At 39.5% G+C, this 25360-nt stretch overlaps 1 protein-coding gene across 14 annotated transcripts in view; it reads right to left on the bottom strand.

The window, feature by feature from the left end:
• The window catches only part of TIAM1 (TIAM Rac1 associated GEF 1), a 188274-nt gene that overhangs the window by 21549 nt on the left and 141365 nt on the right, over nt 1-25360 (bottom strand). For all 14 annotated transcript variants that reach the window (XM_083500321.1, XM_083500329.1, XM_083500326.1 and 11 more), the window contains 9 exons: nt 24111-24296; nt 22301-22447; nt 21639-21713; nt 19634-19804; nt 13968-14072; nt 12483-12564; nt 10347-10433; nt 8732-8956; nt 5237-5340 (listed from right to left, as the gene is read on the bottom strand). In XM_083500321.1, the coding sequence (XP_083356447.1) occupies nt 5237-5340; nt 8732-8956; nt 10347-10433; nt 12483-12564; nt 13968-14072; nt 19634-19804; nt 21639-21713; nt 22301-22447; nt 24111-24296 (1182 nt within the window). The remainder of the gene's footprint in view (nt 1-5236; nt 5341-8731; nt 8957-10346; nt 10434-12482; nt 12565-13967; nt 14073-19633; nt 19805-21638; nt 21714-22300; nt 22448-24110; nt 24297-25360) is intronic.

The raw sequence follows: 25360 nt of genomic DNA, 5'->3' as shown, positions 1-25360 counted from the left end.
TAACATGCCAAAGATACAAAATACAGCCGAAAAACTGTACATGGAATTCTTAGCTGCTATAAGCATGAGCTTTCATAGGCAAGAATCTACTTCATCTGAGACCTGCTTAATTACATATCTTTAAAGTTAACTGATAGTAAAAGCAATAATTATCTCATCCACTAATATGGATCTTTTCTTGAAAAATATGTGTATTAAAGATCAGCATTTATTACATATTTTAAAGAGAAGTAGTAATTGCTGGAGATCCAAATTGTCATTCACTTCGGTTGGCCATAATCTGCATTTTTAGGCTTGCAGAATTGGATGCACCCAAGGACCAATAAAAGCCACATTAAAAATGCTCCCCCCCTTTCCACAATACAATAACATTTTGCTCCCCAAGATTTCTACCTCATCCAACTATAAAACAGCTGAATCTCAAATTTCACTGCTTATTTAATGTTCTTTCAGCTGGATAACAAATTTCACCCCCATCTCACCTTGTGTGATATTCTGGTGACCCAGATTATTGCATGTTCAAGGCAAGACTTGGAAAATCACCTAATTTGCTTTGATAGCATCAGCCAATTATTCCTTTAAAATGCAGCATAACAACATAACATTCTCTCATTATTTCCGCTATATGGTAGATCTCACCATATGAAGCATATGCCGAAGAGAATCAGAAGCTCTCCCGGTGCCTTCATTTCTGGGCTTACGTTTAACTCTCCAATAAACTGACATCACCAAAACGATGTTACTCTGACAATACCATTATTCGCCATTTTCAGCAATAAAAAATGGACGGAGGGTAGACACACCCCACATCGAGATTTCTTGACCTACTTTATGGGTAAAAAAAAAATACATATTCTCATTCCAATTCATAGTATTCCTGACTGCTGGATACCTTCTTGCATGTTAATGAGAATGGGCAGCTACCAGATTCCTCTTGTATTCCTCTTCAGACTTTACACGCTCAATAGAGTCAACTAGAATGAAATTCTCTGATTTAAGCTGCAGAGTCAGTCCTTAATTCTCCCTTTCAAGGAGCTTTCGAAAAAGTACTCAAGCAAGGACAGCTTAAACTTGAAAGGAAGAAGCAAAATCCCCGGTGGAAAATAAATGTCTATTGCCTGAGGCTCCGGAGAGCTGATTGGCTACAACCTGTGCTGCACAAGAATATTAACATTTCCAGAAATAAAGCAGGTTGCCAATTAGAAATCTTTGAAAGCCAATAGCTGGTAAGAAGTTTAGGTAAGATATTTTACAAATCATACTAGTAGACGGTGAGAGAACGTAATTAATGTGCTTTGAATGCAAGAAGCAAAACGACTGTCCTTCATTGCTAAAATATAAGGGGGAAACATGTTCAAAATACTTTAATAATTTGAACAAAAATCATGACTCTTTGCTACCATCGCTAGCTAATTAGCTGCAGTGCTAAGATACAGCTGCCTTAATTTAGATGAAAGGCAACAAACGGGCAGCAGTTTTTTATCCCCAAAAGGGGATTTGAAATAAAAATATCAAGTCAAAACAGGGCAGAGGGTGCATTTTACACCCACACAACCAAATCAGCACAGCTCATTTCGGGAATGAGTAGTACAAAATATATTTGCCCATTCAGAGTGGGTACTATCCACACTCTAATTTAGCCTTGTGATATCATTATGTAGGACAATTAGACTGAACAGGTTTCATGCAGAAAACCAGATTTGGCTATATCACGAATGAAGAAAGACAGAAAACCAAATCAGAGTATAGACAATGCTTTTTGCTCTTGCTCTGAATTAGCACCATGGTGTTGTCACTTAGCCAATCTGATGGGCTGTAATGACAGGTTGTTATCGTGATGGCCATGTGATCCTTGACTGGCTCAGATTCTCTAAAGAAGAAGCCCTTTGAGCTTTTCGTTTGCTTGCTTTAAATTATACTGAGCCTGTGGATTGGGGAGAGAAGCAGCCCCAAAAAGAGGGGGGGCTATACCAGAAAAGCAAGGGGGGCTATATAAAACTTTTCAGCCTCTTGAAATCTCCTTTCCACCCCCCAAAAACATTTTCATGGGTACCAATTCAACCCATCTGTGTGTACATATATGTACATCGTGTGTATTACAGGATAATACAATGGCTCTTCTCCCGCAGGGAGCATCTCAGTGACAGCCAGACCACCCCCAGTCAGATGTGAATTGAACAGCACAATGCTGTTAAAGTGTGATTGGGTTTTTTGGCAGAAAGCAAAGAGATGCAGTTGGAAACATCACTGGGATGAGAGGTCAACCAAATCCTTCCTTCTAGAGGTTTGCTTTTCCCAGCTTCATCCTATATTGCAGTACATCAATTTTGTCCAAAAGAAATAAATGGATACCATTAACACACACACACACACACACACACACACCATACTTCCAAGCCTGGATCAAGCCTAAGAAGGTTTGTTCTTTTCTATACTACTGACCTAAGTATGTGTGGTACAAGGCGGCTAATAAACATTTTGGGTAGGCATTTAAGGCTTATTAGAAACACTGTCCTACGAAGACTAATGATGCAACTGATATAACATAGTCTGCAGAAGAAATCTAACTGTAGATGTACAAAAGCACATTTAGTGTTGTACAAGGAAGGTGCTATTGCTGGAAAGCTTTGATTTAATTCAGCATAAATATAATGCTATGATAGAATTAGGAATGAAGTACGTAAAAGAACCACTTTTCAAGCATACACCCACATAAGGTTAATCAAGTGAGCTCCTATAATCTTTTGTTATTAAAGAGTCATAAATCACATAAGAATACAGGAAGCATGTGCTGTGCTATTGTGCTATGCATTATATATGAACGATTCAACTCAAAATACGAATTCATTTGCAATGCTTTCTCCAGTGTAAACACAGGTTAAACAAGCAGCGTAAACACACACCTTTAAAACCTTTAATAAAAATCCAGAATTAATTCAAAAGTATGCCTCTCTTTATAAACAAAACATGCATTTCAGCATATTAAGAGCACATTAAATAAATGGCATTTCGTTTATACAAAGCAAGTTTCCATTCCTTATTGTATTCTTCTGCTACGGAAGAGATTACACAAGTTAGAAAGGTATTACACTCGTCTACTGAGTATTAATGACTCAGCTAGTTTAAGAAAGTTGGTCATCAACGATGTATGTTTTGCTACATGGAGCTGACAAGCTACTGCATTTTCCCCTAATATACATATTTATTAACCTTAAAAACATATCTTTATCTAAGAGGCGGGTTCCTAAACTGTGGTCCGTGGACCAGCTGTAGTCTGAGCTTCATTTAAATGGTCCATGGCATGTCCACATTAAATATTCATATTGATCCCTAATTGTATGTTTATTCATTCTTTTATTTCTTATTTTATTGCACAACAATCTGAATTCTATAGAATTCAAATTGTGATGCAATGAAATACATTATATACAAAACAAAAGAAGCATAAACATACAATTAAAAATAATACTTCATCCAGCAAAGTGCCCTGCAATTGCTACAACAAGCAGAATAATAATTAAGTGATTCCACAAAGACCATCAGCAATATTCATGTGGTCTGTGGGGGAAAAAGTTTGGGACCACTGATCTAAGACATCTGCAGCTGAAAAGAAGAAAATCTCAGGACATGACCACTGCAGTTTGCAAAATGTAAAAATCTAGATAATAGCACAAGCACCAGCATAAGAATATTTTAAAACTATGAACCAGTTCCCACACTACTCACTTTTAAAAATGAGACATACCCTTTCTAAACACCTTATTAATCCAGCAAAGACCATACTTAACATTTTAAGATCTACATACCTCTAGAGGTCAGAACTTCCCTTCTTTTCTAAGCCAGAAAACCCACCCAGCATCACTTACTATAATAGGTCCTGCAGGAAACCAGAGTGCAAACTTCAACAGCCTCCTGCTTGTCATATGAGCTCTGCATCTGAGCTCTAGTAGCTGATGCAATTTTGCAGCTGCTTCAAGCTTGGGAATACCTCCTGCTAGCAGACTTCCACTGTCTAGCTATCAAAGGAAGGGCTATAGGCTAGTTAGACAAAGGGGCAGGAAATCTGAGGCCATGAGGTTTTTCCTTCCTTTCCACTATGATATCCTAACAACACCATTTGTGGATTAATTCGTAACCAAGAGCCACCTCCCACAAAATTACTTTCTTACCTGGATACAATTTTGAGATTGGATATTTCATGTAACCCACATAAATATAGTCACGTATGATAATTACACACACATTTATTTTTTTACGTGTACACCCCACCAAATATATGATATACCACCAAATTCAGCTTCCTGCCTTGTGTTAATAAACATTAAAGTGCTTGTCACATGTGACAACCTGCATGTATTACAAACGTGGAATTTCATTCACAAAAAGTGGCATTCATTTAATAAATTTGTAATATGTGAAGCTGTCTTCAGGCAGAAGTTGTAATTAGTAAACTATTATGAGGAAACCATTGCAATACAGGAACACAAAAGGAAGCTCAGACCTACTTACCTTATCTGTTACTAACTATCAGAAAAATTCTGAAGGGGTTACACGCTTTCAGTGGAGTGTAAAATGAAAGCACTCATCAAACAACTTTTGAAATGCTTGTCCTTTTAACGCTGAATTGTATTTTTGCACACACAGTTACAAAAAAACAACAACCTCGTCTTCACAGGGCACCCATAAAAATAAACTCATATGTTAATAAGCTCCCAATTGGGATGGGTATCCCAATTAATAATCCAGTTGTTTGGTCAGTTTAATTTAATTGTTGAGTTCCACTACAATTAAAAGGTAGAACACCTAACATTTCTTTCCATTTAGGATTCCACCATGCAAACTCTGCAACAAGCAAAAATATATTTGAGCATATCATATATTAAGAATTATAAGCACAGGCAGGGCTGCATGTGAAAATGTGGCAAGTGGCATTCAGGGAGACTCACAACCAAAGCAAAGGGGCTGTAGTGTTTTATATTCAAGATCATTATTACCACACCACACCCACCCATGATGGGCAAAGGGGGAGCATTTGGGTACAGCAGGTGGTGTCGAGCTATAATCAAGGCTCTAATTGGGTTCATTCCATATCATGTAAACACTTTTAAAAAAACACCCCAAGGTAAACATTATCCTGGAAGAGACGCTCTAATCGCACACAGCTGTGAAGTCAGCATGCCAGCTTTTAGCCTGCAGTGATTCTGCTATTTACAATGTGAAAATGAAAGTTTCACACCTTGCCAGTTTTATCACCCTCACTGGACGACTCCAAGACATGCACTTCTGCCTCTTCTGGAGTTGTCTCAGCACAGCTGTCCTGATCACTGCAGAACAAGCGTCCTGTTAGGATGAGACAGAAGTGTGAAATAATGGGTTGAACAACAATTCAGAAGTGCAACACAGCAAATACTGTTATGTCATGAGCAAACACACAACACTTTTTAGCTCTCCAGTGCCATTATTAGAGCACACTTCACTTAGATCACTTGAAATTGCCATTAATGGAGCCCATTACTATTTGCAAAAAGTATACATCAGAGTGGGGTGGGGTCAGAGTAAAACTGAGTATTTTTCGTAGCTTTATGTGTAGTGTTGCTTGCATGAAACAACAAACATTTATGACACTAGATCTGCGGGAATGGGAGCAGTAATAATGAGATGACTAGATATATATTTAAAATTACCTACATTCTGCTCTAATAAGTAATACATTATGTTCATATATTGCTTCCAGAAATACCTTGAAGAGCTCAAAATAAAATACTGTATCTCAGATGGGCACAACAGTACTGCTTTTATTGGTCATTAAACGGTTGTTTTAATTTAATTGTCGTTGGCCACTTGAGTTCTGCTGAGGTAAGGCAGGCTACTAATGTTTTAAATAAATACATAATGAACAAGTAGTTTGCCAAATGCACCATGCAAATTGCCATGTGATCCACTGGTAAATGCCATAGTCTTTTAAAATTCTGCTGGCAAATTGTTTCTTAACAACCTGAAAATTTGATATAATATTGATATTATTTGATATAATCTGATATAATAGGCAAACTCACAATTGCTATGTGAGTTTTAAGTCTGTTGATGCAACATGCTGAAGAGAGCAAAACTCAGAAAGAGCAATGGTGTATTTGTTTCATATATGACTCATCAAGAAGATACCTCAAATAATGGATATCAAAGCTGAAGTAAAATCCCTAATTATTCAACTGGCTTGATTACTTGAGAATAGTTTTTAAATAATTATAAAAAATCTAACACCATGGCACTGAAAATATATTACTTGAATAATAGATTTCAGTATTTAATCAAAATAGTACCTATTCTTTAAAATGCCACCGACATATCCAATCTTGTTTGAGCAGCTTCATTTTGTCCACTATGATCAACAGTCCCTTTAAAGCCTTGTGGAATCTCACCCTATTCTGATGAGACTAATACTTTTTATAGTTATCTGGGCCCTCTTTCCTGTTATAGGAAAAACGTGCCTTAATCTACTTCCTGCAGTATAGACTCCAGTCCCAGACAGAGAGCAAATGTTCATTTGGGCCTTAAGTGAACAGCTGAACACATGGAATGCTTTTTACTGTCTGCATCTATTTATTGGAAAATATATGTTTGTGTGTACAAATAATTTCTACTGCTTGATATCATCAAATCCTTAAGTGGTTTACAAAAAAAGTAATGCAAAAACATTCAATAAAATCTCCTAAAACCAAAACTGTGTGTCACAAATAAAAATGAGTCATGTGTTATTGTGCATGTACACACATACACAAACAAACACTCACACACAGAGCTGTCCCTATCAATTTAATGAAACCATATATTTTTACAATTGCTATTTAAACGCAGTGCAGTAGTGTATGTTTACAGTTCACCTTTAAAAAACTTTTTATGGCACTCTGTAGTACTATGAAACTCTGGAAAAGACACATTCAACAGCGTGCAACTGCATGCTTCTTGTTCACATGAAACTGCAGCTTCATTTATTGTTCAGTGTGATGTGTGAACCAGACCACTGTGCCCAACCAAAATTGCACCAGGGATTTACGCACATGAATTATTCAAGTTACTATCTGGCTTGGATCATATACTGCCCTCAGTGAGGAGCATCTGACAGTGCAGTAGGTCATGTAAGAAGCTTCCTGGACATGGCCAGAACAATGTTACTTCACAGAAAGTAACCACCCTGAGACCCCCGGGTATGGGGCAGAAAATAAATTCAATAAATGAAATAATAAAAAATAAAAAGTGTGGCTTTAAACTCTGCTGGCTACAAAACGTTTACTCTGGAATCCTTAAAAAGTGAGATTTGAAAACAAGAATGAATGTTATTAAAAATTCATTTCCTGCTTCTTGAAGCTTTCCCTCCCTATGCTATGCAGTGCAAAGGGGCTCAGGAACAAGGCTGGCTGATGGTCCTGCACCTTGGTGTGTTGCTGATATACAGCATGGGGATAGGGGTCAACCATGGAAGCACGTTCCTTCTTCCAACCTAATGCACACTTCCAGGAGATTATATCCTGTTCAGGGCTCAAGCAGGTCAGTTCCCTCTCCCCCTTTTCCTTTTCCTCAGTTTTTACCTTACACTTCAAACATGTTGTTCCTCAACTGACCTCAACCATAGACTAAATTGTGCTTCTGCTGCTGCTCTTTTTCTTCTTCTTCTTCTTTTTTGCAGAAGTTGCAAACATCAGTGATATCCCAGAGTTCGTGACTATCTTTCCTACCATGCAAAAAGCCTTATCTTTTGTGCTGGAAAGCAGAAAAAGGAAAGATCTGGGGAGCTTCCTGTCTAGCTGCTTATTGAGCTTGTGTTTTCACACATAGGGGATACGGCACAGCTAGTTATCCCATACTTTCCACTACAATTTCCGATAACTTTCTCTCAATACTTTTTGCGGCTTGAAAAGTAACAAGAAAATTGTGCTTAGAAAGTGTAGGATAGCAACCAAATTTCGTACAAACGGCCTGCCTGTTGGGAAGAACCTGGGCTTTTCTGGTAAAATATTCACACAAACAAGGTGAATCCATTGCTTCCCTTCCTTTCTTACCTGAACTCTTATTTCACTATGAACATTTAGGACCACAATGACTTAAAAAGCATATTTCTTAGGATTTGTTCGTGCTTGTTTTGCCACTAGGATACTGCAAGTTTCCTGGTGAACACAGTAGTGTATGAAAGATGTTATAGTCTGTGGGCATACAAGGACATGCTTTGAACACCTGCTGTCGGAGTCTAATACCTCAGTCAGTATGAACTGCATGTTCAAAAGGTCCATTCCTCACTGCATCATTAAGAACATTTTCATCTTTGTTCTGTTATTAACCAAGCATGTTCAGTGGACAAATGAATCCCACACAGAATCGCTTTCACCTAGGACACTGCTGACATCTTGTGGCAAAACAGAGAGACACTTTCGAAAGCTGCCATAGCCCAAAAACTAAGCAATGTTTGGAACTTTTTAAATGTATCAATGTTTGCATCAGGTTTGCCTGGCAGTAGTATACATGAAGAAGTGTTTTTTTAAAAAAATAAAAATAAAAAGATGTTTGGAAGAGAGGTGAAGGAAGACACCGCAAGAGAAACATCAGATTAAAAACTTTAAAAAGGTATCCTTTAAAATTGCAGCAGCTTCTGTTTTTGAAAGCAGCAAGTCTCTTTTATAGAACTGAAGAGTTGGAAGATTCAAAAATGTAAGCCCACAATGCTAGTAAACATGGGTACCTTGGCTATTGCCAACAGAGCGCAATGGACTGTCGGTCGAGTCGAGTGAACCATCTGTGCGGCGTTGTGGCAGCTGCATTAGTTTCTGCCCTGCCTGTCTCTCAGGATAAGTCCGTACTGTAAGGCACAGAGAAGGCTGAACAAGAACATCTCTTAGCATGGCTGAATTCAAGTCTTCAGCAGCTTTCTTATTGATTTCAACGATCTCATCACCAGCTTTCAGGCCTGCAAAGAGAAAGCAGAAAATCAAGAGTCATACTCAAAGTTATCCATCAGATTTGGATTTCTATTCAGAATTTAAGATTTCATGTCTGCCTAAGGTGGGATTGGCTAACCTGTGGTCCTCCAGATGTTGGGGGACTCCAACTCCCATCAGCCCCAGTCAGGAATGATGGGAGTTGGAGTCAAGAAGCATCTGGAGGGCCACTTCTGGCCTATATGCTATTTCTTTCAAACAAGAAACTTTTCATTACTGAAAACCCCTTTTAGGGCACAAACCACAAAGATGTGCTGTAATGATACAACAGCCCAGTCCAGCCAAGCCAAGTGTCTGGCAACATGAGGTTCAGTACAGAATGGCAAAGCATTCTGGGTACTGTGCTCCATGTTTTACAATCTTGATTTTATTTCTCCATTCAATCATTTTATTAGAAAATAAGAATTGTGTACATTTTACAAGTAGAAAAACTAAGACCAAGAAAGGTAAGTAACTCACCCAAGAGCACTATGTCAGTTCATGACTGAACAGAGAGCTGAGTCTCTTTTAATTTATTTAGTATTGCAAGAAAACTAAAATTATGTTGTAATGATTGTGTGAAGGTTTCCAATGGTAGGATAAATGTCATAATTTAAAAAAAAAATTCAAAGGAAATGTATATTGCTGTCCAGTTTTCAAAGTTCTCACGTTAAGATATTCATGTTCTCAAAACATGCATGTAGATAGATATTTGAAAAAGAAGTAACCATAATGTGATTTATCCCTGCCCCAACCCTCTTCGGAGGTTACTTCTTGTGATCATTTGAGTTATTTCTCCTATATCAACATGAAACAAAAGCATCACAAGATATAAAGATGCAGCAAAGGGAAGAATATCAACCTTCAGTGTCCAGAAATATGTACAGTGGTACCTCATTTTACATACTGTCCCCCTTATGAATGCTTTGGGTTACACACTCTGCTAATCCGGAAGTAGATGCCCATTGTTGCGAACTTTGCCCCAGGATGTGAGCAGAAATCACACACCAGCAGTGTGGCAGCAGCAGGAGGAGCCATTACTGAAAGCCCAGCTCATGTTATGAGCTGTTTCCGGTTATGAACGGACCTCAGGAACGGATTAAGTACATAATACGAGGTACCACTGTATAGTCAACTTTCAACATAACTGTGTTACCAGCTTTACAATAAATTCATCTTTTAAAATTAAGAGACGGACTGAACAGTATCATAATTTGGAAGGTACCGTAGTTACACTTTTTGTCACCATTCCTAAATGATTTTTGTCATAGGTGCAATGGAGATCTGGTATAATCTTGAATAGCAGAAATAGGAAAGGGCTCATTTTGTTGAACACTGGAAAAGTTTTAAAGGGAAATACAACACCCCCTGGCACCCTACCTTTTTTGAAAGCCAGGCCTGTCTCTTTGACACTGTTTACATGGAGCCGCCGAATCCCCTCTTCTTCCACAGAGGACAGAGAAAAGCCTGTTGAAATACCCAGTGGCAAAACTGAGAACCATTTGATTTAATTTCACAAAAAGATCCATTCCATTAACTTTGCTTTAATCAAGTAAAACCATTTCTTTACCCTGTCAAATCTGACCAAACTCCCACCATTATTCATATAGCCTGTATGGAAATAATCTATGCAAGTTGCTCTCTAAAACAGAATACCACACTCCATGATGACAACAATAATACATGGTTTTTTTATTTGTTTTGGGCAAAACATTATGGTTCTGCTTTCCGGATTCTGCACGTGCATGATACACAGAGAAAAAAGTGAATATGTTAAGCAAAACATAGATCTCACTTACACTGAATTGTGTAATACACAGGCCTGACCAAGATTAAAGCCATGTTACCACTCCACATATTATACTTTTTCTAAATCTGGTAAGGCACAAGTGGCTCACATATATTTAAAACTGTGGGGGTGGGAGAAAGGGAAACAGACGCAGAGATACAGAGTGTTTCAGGGAAATGTTTTTTCAGGAAAATAGCTGCCAACACCTGGATTAGAAGTGTGCATCATACTTGATATCTGCATTTGACTTTGTCCTGCCTCAAGGTGCATTTCGTTTGTATCATCTGCTCCAAAGTTTGCAGGATGTAAATACATGTTAACTATCATGCATTATTTATTGCTTTCTCTAAAACGAGGCATTTGCTGCTCTGAAATTCGATGGCTTCCTAGGGAGATGTAGGCAGCAGCTTGCCTTTTTGTTTATTAAGCAAAATATTTATGACCCTCCTGGGGGAAATATATTTAACATAGTATTGGCCATTAGCTATAAGGAAGCAGATGTGATAGGATCCAATTCTCAATCAAACTGCCTTCAAAGTAATTTTTGTAGAGGGAAAGATACTTTCATTCATCACTTTCGAAAGAGAAAGGACAAAGAAAAGACAGTAGAATATCATTGTGTACTACGAAATACAGAAATCTCATTGTGTTTAGAGATTCAAAGCCAGCAAGAAAGGGTAATCTTAGATAATATATTCACTATGAACAGGACTGCCTAATGGAAGCCCAGCAGGAAAAAATGAGACCGCTGAATTATCACAGCTTCAGAGATGGATATTTGTGGTATAAAGGCAAAAATTGGTTGGGTTCAGGTGACTAGCACTAGGCAGTGTCTACATAACAAAGAAGTCAGTAGTTGTACATACTTTTAAAAAGGAGGGGGGGTTAATAAATTGCAATGCAAGCTAAACCATAACTACTCAGAAGTACGTCCTATTGAATACAATGGGGCTTAATCCCAGGTAAATTGGGTTAAGATGGCAACCTTATTTGCTAATGACCAACACATAATTTCTGTTAGAAGTATGTAAGCTACTTTAACGTGGGCAAGTAATTAAAAGTTTAAGTAATTTAACCCTGATGGTTTTATGTTATTTTTAATTTTCTATTGCTCTGTTCACTTTTACATTTAACAATTATGTATTGCTGTAGAGTTAATAATGTTGTTTGATTGTTCTTGTTTGAGATCGCTTTATTCTAAGCTGCTTTGGGGTAATCTTTGATCCTGAAAAGTGGCGCAAGAGTCATTTACAATAAATGAATATCTTTAAATGGATCCAATTAACAGCTGGCCAAATCCAGTGGCAGAATGGTGCAAGGCAGCTTCTGCCGAAAGAAAAGGCAGCCCTTGAAAAAAGTCTTTCTTGGGGATGATGCTGTGGCTTGCTTAGTGTGAAAAGTCTTTATTTATTTAGCAAAGAGAGGCTTGATTCCTGGAAGGACTCAGCTCTTGAAATGGCCAGCCTTTGCACTTAAAATCAACCCTCATGAAAATCTAGCACACCACTTCAGGCAAGACAAAAATGGCAGATTTGCCATGTTTCATTAGAAGGCTTAATACTGAGGCACACACTGTGACAGCTACGTGAATGACAGTCCTGAGATTTGACCACAGGTGGTTTATTCAATAAATCTTCTGAAGATGTATTTAAAAGCATGCTTAGATATGTAAAGGCAAATATATGTGTGTGTGTGTGTGTGTGTGTGTGTGTGTGTCTCAAACTCACCATAGTTATCAGACGATGTGTCAGATTTTTCAATCCGAATTTGCTGTGTAATTTTCTCACAGATTTCAATTTCTTTATACAACTGAAAATGCAAAAAGAGAGAGTGAGAGTCTGTTGTGAGGACATATATTGTCAGTTGTTATTTTTTCACACAGTCTCCTTTTAAAATTAAGAGTGAAGACAAAGATGTCTAAAGAAGAACCACAGCAATGTGAAGAGAATCTTGCGTTTTTCATTTTGTATTGTTATGTTGTGTTCTTCAGATGAATACAAATTTAATAAAAATAATAACTTGGCAGATTGTACTGCTAAATTAAATACTGGTTCACAATGTCATTGTTGACAGAAGGTGGTGGGAAAGGGATGGGTGTGCACTGAGGAGCAAGCTGAACTGCATGAACCAGAGTAGATGCATATGTATACTCTGGTATACTCATAGCATTTCTAAAGAACAACAGTGAATTACTGCAGAAGTGTTAAGCTTCATTTTCAGCCGTTTAGATTTTCAGCCACAACCCTAGATTTCTCCTCAGAAGCAAGCTCCACTGAGCTCAATGGGACTTACTCCAAGGCAAGCACATACAGTTGTACCTTGGTTCTCAAACGGAATCTGTTCTGGAAGTTCGTTCGATTTCTGAAAATGTTCGAAAACCAAGGCGCAGCTTCCTGCACTCAATCGGAAGTCATTGAAGCTGCATCAGACGTTCAGTTTCCCAGAAAAAGTTTGAAAACCGGAGCACTCACTTCCCAGTTTGCGACGTTCGGGAGCCAAAACGTTCGAGTCACAGGGCGTTTGAGAACCAAGGTACAACTGTATAAGATTGCTGCCTTAACCTCAGAAATAAAAGCACATAATTTCCCCTTTATCCAGTCGTCCTACTATTCATCTCCACTGGGGGTCAGTATCTACCATCTTTTTCATTGCATCAGAAATCCACATTTCTTTTCTCCATCTTGCTTGGCAAAGACCACCCCTCAATATCCATGGAAGCTTTCACAATGATGCTCCCTCTGTCTGAGAAAACGTAGACCCACCTCCCTTCTTTCCATATACACCAATCATAAGCCATGAATTTTATCACCCTGCTTAAAAGTGAATTACTAAAGTTAGTGTCTCATATAGAAATTAAGAGTGTTGGACTAGGATTAGCAGGGCTTGGTTCAAATCCTCACCCAGCCTTAAGGCCTTGGGCCAGTCTCAAAACTACCCCACAGGGTTGTTGTGAAGAGGGGAGGAGCATTTATACCTCTGTGTGCTCCTTGAAGGGTAGAATTCAAGTGTAACAATAACAACAATAATATCAGAATCAATATCTTTTGTTCCGCCACACAAGTAAATTATCTTGTGCTACTAGTTTAAAGTTACTGATATTTATGAGTATCAATAGCTTGCAATTAATTACCAAAAAAGACCAAGCACTACAACAAGAGTCTTTTTCTCACAAGAAACGTTGCACAGAATTATTATTGAAGGGTGAGCATTACCAATTCATAAATATCCTCTTCTGGCTTTGGTATGTAGGATTGCATTTGGTTTCCTGTCAGGAACTTAAGACGTAGATAGTGAGCTGAGTAATCCAGCTGATGTGCCTGAAGGGGGGGGGGGGAGGGAGGGGGGAGAGAAGGTTACTGCAAGATATAGATAAGAGCACAAGTAACCATTTTCTTTTCGTGAAAGATGTTCCTGTAAAATGAAGGGAAGGTCTTTTTGCTTAAAAGGATGTTTTATAAAGATACTGTCTAAACAACCCCGGAATAATTCTTTATTTGCCACTCAGAAAAGAAATGCTCGCTTATCCCCGTCTTGATATTGCAAAGCTAACAGCATTCCTCTGAGTGGGAAGCCCTGCTGAAGTCCAGCTCTGCTCACCTACAGTGTGGATGAAAATACTGCTGGCGTAGATAAGAAGTTAATTGTATCATAGGAAAAGGAAACGGCTTGCTCCTAAAATCTGACATATACAGTAGGAGACCAGGGGTGCTGCTTTCTGAATCTCACCATCTCAGTTTGCCATCACGTTATCAAATACTTGCTAATTTTGAATGATAAAGGGCTCCTAAAATTCCAGGCATTACATAATATTATCCCAAAACAGATAACCATGAATGTGTTTACCAGATTCTCTCATTATTATTTTTTTAAAAAAGAGTTAGTTATCGTTAGCTGGATGTTATGGCATTTGCACTTCCACCTTCTTATTCCCTATTCCCAACAAGTGGAATTTATATATGCCATTTTAGAATTACTTCAGAAATCTGAAGCAGTTGAGGAATCCTAAAGCAAAGTCAAACAAGTGCAGCTTCAGCATTGCAGGGGTTGGACTAGATGACCCTTGGGCCCCTTCCAAGTCTATGATTCTTTGATTCTCCTCACAATTAACAGAAGATCCGTTAACAAACAAAAAACGGCCCGCAGAACGGGCCCACATCTGCCTGAAAGGTAATGAATGTCTGGCTGTCCCACTACTACCATACTATCCCTACCTTTGAACAAACAGCTGCCGCTTCTGGCCCACTGAAGCTAAGTATTCAGACACAACCACAACTCTTTTCCACAGTAGGTAAAAGGAAAGTAGTGCAAGGAAAAGTTCAGTGTGGAACAGAAAGCCAACCCAGCTTCCCCTCCTGTATTGAAAGGCTGACAGAAGGACTGGAATGTTTCTTCCCAAGGCTGGTGGCAGAAGTAGCAAGGCTACATCTCTTTCAAAATTAAAACCCCACTAGTTCTCCAATACTCTGGCCTTTGGGGAAATAACATAACAGCATCTAGGTGGGAAGGGAGGGCAAATGAGTGCTGCCATTCATCTACACACCTGAGGGCAATCATTACTTGCCTCAGGCCTGTAGCAAATTCTAATTGGAGCCACATCAGCTATTTCATATGACACTGAGTTAACATCAGTCCCAATGTGGCCTACTGCCTCCAAATCTGTTGTGAAGACAGCATTTCTCCTTGCCTATTAGCGCAGTTTTTGACCGAGTCAAAAAGCTCTAGGTTGTTTTTCATTTTCAGGCATCCCCTTCCTTCCCGCCCTCCCCCAATAAACCCAACTGAATTTGAACCGTTTTCAGCGTTGATGGAATTGGAAGGCAAGTCAGCTGCGTATCAGCGAACAAAAAGACTTGGGAAAGCCTGCCGCTTGAGAAACGTTCAGAAATGAAACTTGACAAGGCAGCACAAGAACAGGCAAACAAAACCACGTGAATGGAACCAATGACCCACTAGCCTCCTTCCGACAGCCTCTTTCTGTCAGTCAGCAATCAGCAAAAACCTCATGTACATTCCACAGCTCATTCAGCTTTAGAGCTGTCAGGAGAAGCGGTGACTGAAAGGCATGTCAGCGAGATTTACTCCGACATGTTAAGAGAACCTACAGGGACTAGTGTCCCAGGCAGCACCAGGCTAACCACACATACCGAGGGCTATATGCTGATGCACAGCAATTTCTAAACTATTTACTTTCTTGTGGGGAAAGCCATAGCTCTCTCAGAATAAGGGAGACCTCCAAGAAAAGGTTGGTTGCTATGCCTATCATCATCATCAACATCATCTCTGGAACCCTACAATAAACTTCCTTAGTTTTGAAAACAGCAAGTTCATTATTAGAGATTCCCCAAATAGGAACATAGGAAATTGCTCTATGTCAAGTCAGACCACTGACCATATAGCTCTGTGTTTGTCTCTTTAGTGACTGGCAGTGGCTTCTTTCATGTTTCAAACTTTCTCAGCAAAAACTGGAGGTGCCCGGTATCAAACCCAGCAAAAATTGGGAACTGTTTTCAGTCTGATGGCTGCATTCCCTTCTGGCAACCTTCCGGCAGCCAGAGACAAAAATGGGCAGAGCATGTGAATGTTAACTTTGTACAGTGTAGTGGTTTCTACACATGCCCCTCTCTATCGTCCATCCAGGGCTGGAGAGGAGATACAGCTGGGGAGAGGGCCAGACTGAAAGGTCTGACGGGGCAAGATTTGACCCTCTGGTTCTGAGGTTCACCTCTTTTATATACAATGGAACCTCAACTTACATACACCTTGTCTCACGGATGTTCCAAGTTGCATCCACAGCAAACCCGGAAGTAAACACCAGGTTTGCTGTGATTCGTGCATGCGCAGAAGCAGCTTCTGGTGTCTGCGCAGAAGCGCACTACTGCCGAATGTGCAAGCGTACAAGACGCCTCTTCTAGTGTCCCGTTTCGACCAGCAGATGGACCTCCAGAACAGATTATGTCCGCAGAGGTTCCACTGTAAAGCACAGGTTCTACCACTGAGCTACCTTTGTCCCACCAGCCCAATGCTCAATACACAGCACATGACCCAGACAATCAACACAGTTATAGTAGGACAATAATCCTGGGCATCTATTCAATCTAGCATTTGAAACCCTTGGGTTCCCACCGTCAAGGGAAGATTTACAACATGGGGAATCTTAACAACACAATCTAGGGCATGAAGGAGTTCACATGAAATGGTTACTATACCAGAACTCGACTGGTTCTCAGATGGCAGGTGGCAAACTGATGTGAAATGATGTGGATCAGAGAATTAAAGGAAAAAGAATGAGCTGAATACAAGAGACAGAAGAGAGAGATTTATTATTAGATGTTACAGGAAAGAATGCAACCATAAGTATTTCCCTAAGCTGATAATTTGGTACGGAAAGAAGCAGATTCACATCTTGAACTACAGATCAGTTTAGCCCAGTGGACTTGATATTAATACAGTTCCAACTGTGGCCCAATAGGTTTGTGGCTCCAAAGCCTAAAAAGAAGTAGAACATGGGCTTAGGAATTTATCTTCACAAAATGTAAAGTATAGGGAAAAGAGCAGTCCGTATCTGTTGGCTGAGAATCTGGCTTACTGCTTATGTAAAAGTTCTAAAAATAAAATGATTGCTAAGAACATTTTATAATTGTTGCCTATTGTGTCTTTTTTTGAAAGTGTCATCTGCCTTTGGTTACAATGAGACATTTCTCACTGAGAGCGTCAGTACTCTCCAGAAATTCATTTGCCAGTGAATACAATATATAATTACCCATAATAAATGCTTTTCTTCATACCTTCTGTGCAACACTGGGCTTTTCTTTAAAAGTCATAAAGTTATGTTTCTGAAGGCATCATTTGAATATGAAAGATTCAAAGTGTTAAACAAATTGCTTTAAGGGTTTCAGTTTAGTTGGTTAGTGGATGTTACAAGGGATGGACTTATATTTACCTTCCCGCCACAGTAGTACCTATTTATCTGTTTGCACTGGTATGCTTTCAAACTGCTAGGTTGGCAGGAGCTGGGACAGAGCAATGGAAGCTCACCCTGTCACGGGGATTCGAACTGCCGACCTTCTGATTGGCAAGCCGAAGAGGCTCAGTGGTTTAGACCAGAGCGCCACCCGCATCCCTTTGTCCCATACTTAAAAGAATCCAACACTACAACTCAGAAAACAGATTAGTTAAATTTGTTGCAACCCAGCTAACAGTTATCTTTATCTGAAAATTCCTTCTCCTTTTTTTCCCAAACTAACAATTCACAAATTGTGACAGTCAGCAGACAAACAATCCCACTAATATTTACTATGATACAACCTTTCATGGCTAATCTAAGTGTGAAGAGAGAGAATGTGTCACAGTACTAGAGGAAATTTCAAATGCTACTTGTATGCAGATTCAAGACCCATTTCCATGTTTGTATAGATCAGGGGTAGGCAGCCTAAGGCCCATGGGCCGGATGTAGCCCACAGGCCTTCTCAATCCGGCCCGCGGACGGTCTGGGAATCAGCATGTTTTTACATGAGTAGAATGTGTCCTTTTATTTAAAAGGCATCTCTGGGTTATTTGTGGGGCCTGCCTGGTGTTTTTACATGAGTAGAATGTGTCCTTTTATTTAAAATGCATCTCTGGGTTATTTGTGGGGCATAGGAATTCGTTCATTTTTTTCTTCTTCTTCAAAATATAGTCCGGCCCACCACATGGTCTGAGGGATGGTGGACCAGCCAACAGCTGAAAAAGGTTGCTGACCCCTGGTATAGATGGATAAGTCATTAATCCTAAAAAATACACCTGAGAATCTAAAAGTATATGAATTCTTGTGCTGATTATAATGCAATGAGGTGCATATATCACACTCACAGCACAGCTGAGTTCTGTCAACATCTTTCTTAGTTTAACCGAATACCAAACTTTAATTAAAAAAGAGTGAAGTTGAAAAGTTTTATTGCTTAGCGTGGAAACTGATAGAGAAGATACAGATGAAAAATAGGTGAATCACATGAAAAAGTAATAGAACATACTTAACTGAATGACAGAAAAATGTTTTGCTGAATATACAAATATAATCAATGGAAGCACACTGGAAGGGAACTGGTGCAAATTTCATCATTCAAATGTGAATAAAAATAAATTTAAAATTTAGACCAAAAAGCTCAGGAGAAAATTCATTTCAACAGAGCTCACTCACTTTTCCAGTGGATAACAGCATTAAGTTCAGGTACCACGGGTGACAGGAATACTCAGCAAGAAGGTGTATAAAACCTCAAAGTTATACATTAATACAAAATAAAAATGATTCAGCATGAAAGAGCTCTAGTACAGACAATAAGCTCCCGTTTGTGTAAAGCTTCCACCATTACTTAAATGGAAGGAACAGCTCAGCACGCGTGGAAAAGAGTATGACTGAAACATTTACAGACCTCTGCACTGGAACATCACTATCTTGGATTTTGAACATCTTAATTTTAACCAAACTCACAATTGTGTGTGTGTGTGTGTGTAATACATATATAATTCTATTAAAACTTGTGCTGAAATGATAATAGCATAGGAGAATATAGGCACAAGCTACAAATAAATGCTAAGAAGCCAAAATAAAATAAAAAGGTAAACCTTAAAATTTAAATCTTCCATAAGGAGTGAGAATGTCAGAATGGTTTTTGGGATGTGAAATGACAAACATTTCCATACACATATGGTTGTCACAGATTGCAGATCATTCAAATGTGGGAAATCCATCTAGTTTTTGGTAAAATTAAACTACAGGACAGCTCATTATAGTTGGAACACTCTGAAACTGGGAGGGGGGAGGGGAGTAAAATGACTATAATCACAATTTCAAATAATCATAGAAAATTCAAAAATCTGTTTCCTATATTTCTTTTTTTACCTTACAAATCATTTCCAGGACATCCCGTGTTGTGTCCCCCGGGTGGACTACCGTCAGAGCAGACTGGTTATTTGGCAGGCAGTACCAGGATGGTGTAAAATACTCATGAACCCAGATGTCAGAATCAGGATTATGTGGGTGGACTGTGGTGAGCGCCACTTCTTTTTCTCTCTGAATAGAAATTCACACAGTTATTAACATGATTCTGCTCAAATACAACTGATTCATTTGCCAGTTAAACATAAATATAGGGCCATAAAGTATGCCTTTGTTTTCTATCAAACTAAAAAACAAAATTAAAGCACTATATTACGGGTAGGGAGCTGGCTTCCCTGAAGGCAACCAATTAAAATTCAACCCCCAGAGGATTGTCAGCTGGCCTCCAAGTTGCCAACTCCCTTTCTTCTTCTTTGACGTCTATCCACTCTGGTAAAGGACAATTATTTGATGCCTGCATCCTTATTGCACATGCAATAGCAGAGTCAAGGGGGAAGCGTGCTTGCAAAAAACGCCTGGAATACATTGGACTTGGGACCAGGGGGGAATGTACGCACACACAAAAACCAAGAGGATAAATAAATCTAAGAAGAGACACCACTATTCACACTATTCACAACAGAAAGAGTTGCAGGTGAGAAAGTCATTGTGGGTTTGGTTGAACTGTCCAGTGGCAACCTGCTGCATGCATTTAATTTTTTTATCATTATTATTATTTTGTAGGTTTAAGATGGACCCCTGAGGAATATAATTCCAAGCAAGTGACAGATGTATGGAATTCTCATTAGTTTTAAATGCAATCACATCCCCATTTGCTCGATTAAAAATATGCCCCCTAGCCCAGACTTAATGGTGCTTCATCTCAGTATTCTTTAGGGAGTTACAGGGTAGGGCTGTAATTGGCAGAGCAGAAGTCTCTCTACAGTGTAGACATTGATCAAACACAGAGAACGGTGTGTTTATATGTCCTCATCAACCCAGATTAGCAGTGGTCTCTGTGAAGTCATTTTCCACATAAAAGTGAAATGTTCAATCCCTGTCTTTACATATCACGTTGCCTGCGCATTGTTATTATTTGTGATATGGAAGCAATGTGAGGTTTCGCCATGTACAAAATTGTTTTGCGGCGGTGGCGAAATGCATAGTGTTGCCAAAGTATTTTTGACCTCATGAAAATCTAACACCTCTTCAGAGGAAAAGGACAGACTATGCTTGGCAGAATTAAGAGCAAAGCCACGTTTGGGGGCCTGGGGAATTGCTGAATGCAGGAAGAGGCCTTACCCTGAAGAAAGGGCTGCTCAAACCTTGAGAGGGCAAATATGGAGAACAGTTGTGGCAAGGTGTCAAGGAATATCAGGAACCACTGCATGCCTGGTTCTCCAGGCAAATAAGCAATTACAATTATAATCTTAGTGACCATAAGGTGGGATCCATATAAGAGGTAAGTATTATCCCAGTATATTCAGCTAAAGCCATTTCCCCCCAATGGCTACTTCAGCTCTACAGAGCTTTGAACACAGTAAACACAGCCCTGTAATTCCTCCTCAGTTTTTTCTTGAACCCCTGAAAAAAGAACTTTAATTTCACAAACCAAATGAAACTCTCTGAAAATCCCTTCTGGAAACTGGGAGGCTGAGTATTTGTTTTGTTTTTTAGGGTGGGGAACCTGTGATCCTCCAGATGTTGCTGGACTCCAACTCCCATCGGCCCCAGCTGGCATAGCCAATGATCAGGGATGAGAGTTATAGTCCAACAACATCTGGAGGGCCACTGGCCCTCTGCAGCACACTTTGGAGCTGAGCAGTGCCAAGCTCCCTCTACCTCATTGCTTGGCCATGTTTCAAACAGGCTGACATCTGGCAGAGCTGAGCTGCTGCATGACTCGCTCTTCCCTTCAGTACTTTTACTTTGTCCTAAAGGAGTGGGCTTCATTCTAAAAACAGATTCACAAGCTAATTGGACTCCTTTGTGTAAATTAATAAAATCTTCTTCTTCTTCTTCTTTTTACCTTGCTTTCTTGAACAGTGTCATCAAATATTCCTTCTAAAGATTTCTTTACAGAATCAGCTCCTTCACCAAACACCTGCAGAGGCACAGAACGTGCTATTTTAAATTACAATAGGATGATGCAAATGCTTTCTAAATTTGGAAAGATCTCATGTTACTGGGACAAATGAATAAGTGTTTCAAGGGAGGAAATTATCATCTCAAATTAAAATTGGATAAAATTCCTTCCTGGCTAGGAAAATAGCCAAATGCAAATGGCTGTCTGGTCTAATCCAACAAGGGTGGTTGCCCCATCTAAACAGCGACCTACTGAGACCCATTCAGGGATGTGTGGGGAATCAGATCAAATGGAAAGTGGAGAAATGCAAGGCCAGAAAAGTGCACTTAAGAAACAGCTCATAAGCTGTGGTGAAATTCTAGCAATACTTCCAACAATTTATGAAGCGGTAACTCCAACTAGTGCCGATCTCATCACCACCCCAAACACCCTGTGTGGGAAACCAAAGGAAGATGCTTACCAAGATCTGCCACACTTCATTCCTGTATTTGTGGAAATGCAAAGTTCAGAGATTGTAGAAAAATTTTATCAGATCCCCCAAAACAGGTTGGAGCTCAGGATCCAACCAAGAAGTTTGCAATTTTTTCTCTCAAGAGGTAGGCTACCTGATTAATGCTTGGTCTCCCTTGCTTTTTCTTTGAAGTGGTGTCCAAACCCCAAAGGGAAGAGAAACGGCTTCTCCGTTTGCTTGCTGATCTCGACATCACCTGTGTTCTTCTCCTGACACCAGATTCGCCTGTGCGAGCGGCCACCTGCAAGGTGCATTAAAAGCCATTCAACCAAAGACACCACAATAAGAGCAAAGCTAGAGGACCAGACCTCATAATTTTAACGAGGACCCATAGATGTTAAGGTGTGCCAAGATTTTTAAAGAGGTTTGTATAAATTATGATGAATCAAAAATTACCTTGTATGTGCTGAGGACTGGGGCAGACATAGGGTGGTAATCAATAAAGTTTTCCTCAGAGGATACCCATTGAAATCAATATACCTAACTTAGTATGTTCATTAATTTAAACGGGTCTGCACTGAGTCAAACATCATACTTCTTTTCAGAAATCTATCAGTTTAAACCCATTTTTGGTTTGACTTTTAGAGCCAGATGCTAACACAGTGATTCATTAGGACAAACTGCTGAACATTAACTATGTTTTACAATCAGCATTCATACACTAGATACATTTCATAGGTGGCAATTCTGTTACCATCCTACAAATTATATAATGCTTATAAATATCAATTGCTACTCTCAACAACGGGCCATTGTTTTCTCATCAAGGACTACGGCTAGCAGAAATTCCAAGTTATATTTTATTCTGAAAGCAAATTAAGGTAACATCACTTGGGCAGAGGACAACATTTTATACACCTGGGATTTTTCTCCCAACTGGTGAGTCCAAGTGGAATCACCAACTCTTGGTCGCCTATGTGGTCATTTTGTGAAAGACTGAGCAGCGAAAGGTATGACAAGGATGACTTATTATAGGAGCGCAGTTGGGAAATGAAACCAGTATGGCTATACTGTATTACAGAGAGAGCCCAGGGCAAGAGCTATGTAACATGCGTAAGAGCAATTTAATACGAAAACATCCTTTAGCTATAAGAGTTTATGAGTTAACAAGCACTTCTGTCAGTAACCCCTAGAGGGCAAACTGAGACAAAAAACAACAACAAAGCACACCCTCTTTAAAGGGGGGCAGAGAAAAGGAGTTACTTCACTCCTAGGTTACTTCCACTTTTGCCTCCCCCAGCAGCTTATCCTCTTGGTCTCTCTCTCCATGGGGCTCAGTCTCCATGCCTTCCTACTCTCTAGCTTTCTGGGGCTCTCAGCTGCCTTTCTTGCTTAGGTGGCTTAGAAAGACTATCTCTGGTGCCCAACACTCTCCATCTGCTTCTCCCCTCTGAGAAGCAAAACAGAATGTATTCAAATTGCCTTTCAGACACATTTTGGCTGCCCCTTCCACTCTGTTCTGGCTGCAGCTGTGGTGAGGGTGGGCTCAGGGATAGGTCACTCTCTTACACAGCCTCAAATAGGTTTGGTGGTGAGGATGCCACAGCTCTAAAGTAGCTAACTACAAACATTAGCCTTTACAATAAGGAATGGCAATAAAAAGGATTCTAGCATCCAAAATATATGAAACATAATAATAATAATAATAATAATAATAATAATAATAATAATAATAATTTTATCTCTGAGATGTTAAGACTGATTCAAATTTTTCACCCCCAAAATGCTAAAAATATTTGGAGACAGACATATTTTTTGCTGACAGCAAAAGAGACCAAGCACAAACTTATATCACCAAGATGTACAGAGGCTGCACAGCAACAACACTCAGTTAACCTTCTTACAAAAGCACCAAGTGATTTCTATTTTAGCAACAATAACCTCTGGCATCAGTTTAAACTCACCAGTGCATGAAAAGAAGACACTGAAAAGATTCCAAGACGGCCCATTGCATCTTTAGTTGGGCGACTTGCAAATGCGAGCAACGTTTTTGGATTTGGCAGTTCCCCGCCCTGGAGGCTAGCTAAGTAGCAACGATACCGAAAGAGATCCATTTGGAATTGTTCCAGGTTTTGTTCCCAAACGAAGATCTAGAAGAAGAAGATCACAGAGGTAAGTAAACATTAAAGTCCATATGATACGCTATAATAACACACAAGTATAGATACCAGATTTTATAAAATTGTCTTTCACTGTCCAAATTTATTATATGTATAAGGGGGATTTAGATCTAAGTTGGAGCAAAGTAAATATCTTTATTTTCAAAGGGGGAGACATCCAAATACAACTATTACTTTGATACGATGCTAATAACATTAAAATTCTGCTTTAATTTCCTCTTTATTGCAGCTGGATTCTCCTCTCACCGAGAGAGTGTTTTCCTGAAACACAATAGAGGTATGAAGACACCAGAACTACAGCAAAAAAAATAAAAATCCCTAGGCTGTCAGCAGCAGCAGCAGCTTAAAAAGCAATGAAGTTTGTCATTGTACTAAAGAAAATGAATAAAGCACACTGGGGAATACATTAACATCTGTCAGATGCAGAGCAGAATGCCACCATCAGCCTGTGCCGTGCAGATTGCTAGTAGGGAACACTTTGAAAAGGATAGAAATCTCCATAATACTGCATAGTTTTTCTTTGGTTAACATTCTAGTAACATTTAGAGGCCTGGTTAAAGAGCTGCTGCAGCTCAGCAAAGGGGGCTCCATATGTTCCTTTCCATGATTAACACTGCAATCGTAAGTACACTTACTCAGAAGTAAGGCTTGGTGAACTCAGTGGGGCCTGCTCCTTAGTAAGTATCACACCATGAGAAGCCCACAAGCAGGACATGAATGCAATAGCATTTTTCCACTTGTGTTCCTTAGCGACTAAGTTTCAGAGACATAGGGCCTCTGAAGCAGGAGGAGATACATAGCCATTGTGATTAGCAGTCATTGATATCCTCAAAGAATTTGTTTAACCTGCTTTTAGACAAGGATGTAGCTCAGTAGGAGAGCATCTGCAGTGCATGCAGAAGGTACCAGTTTCAATTGCTGGCATCCCCAGGTAGGGTGGGGAGATCTCCCTGCTGCCAGTCAGTGTAGACATCACTTGGGAAGACAGGCGAACTAATGCCAGTGTACTGGAAGAAGCAAAGATCACCAGTGTC

Source organism: Podarcis liolepis (genome assembly GCF_965112155.1).
Source record: "Podarcis liolepis genome assembly, chromosome: 4".
Lineage (NCBI taxonomy): Eukaryota > Metazoa > Chordata > Lepidosauria > Squamata > Lacertidae > Podarcis > Podarcis liolepis.
This window is presented reverse-complemented; position numbering and strand designations above follow the sequence as displayed.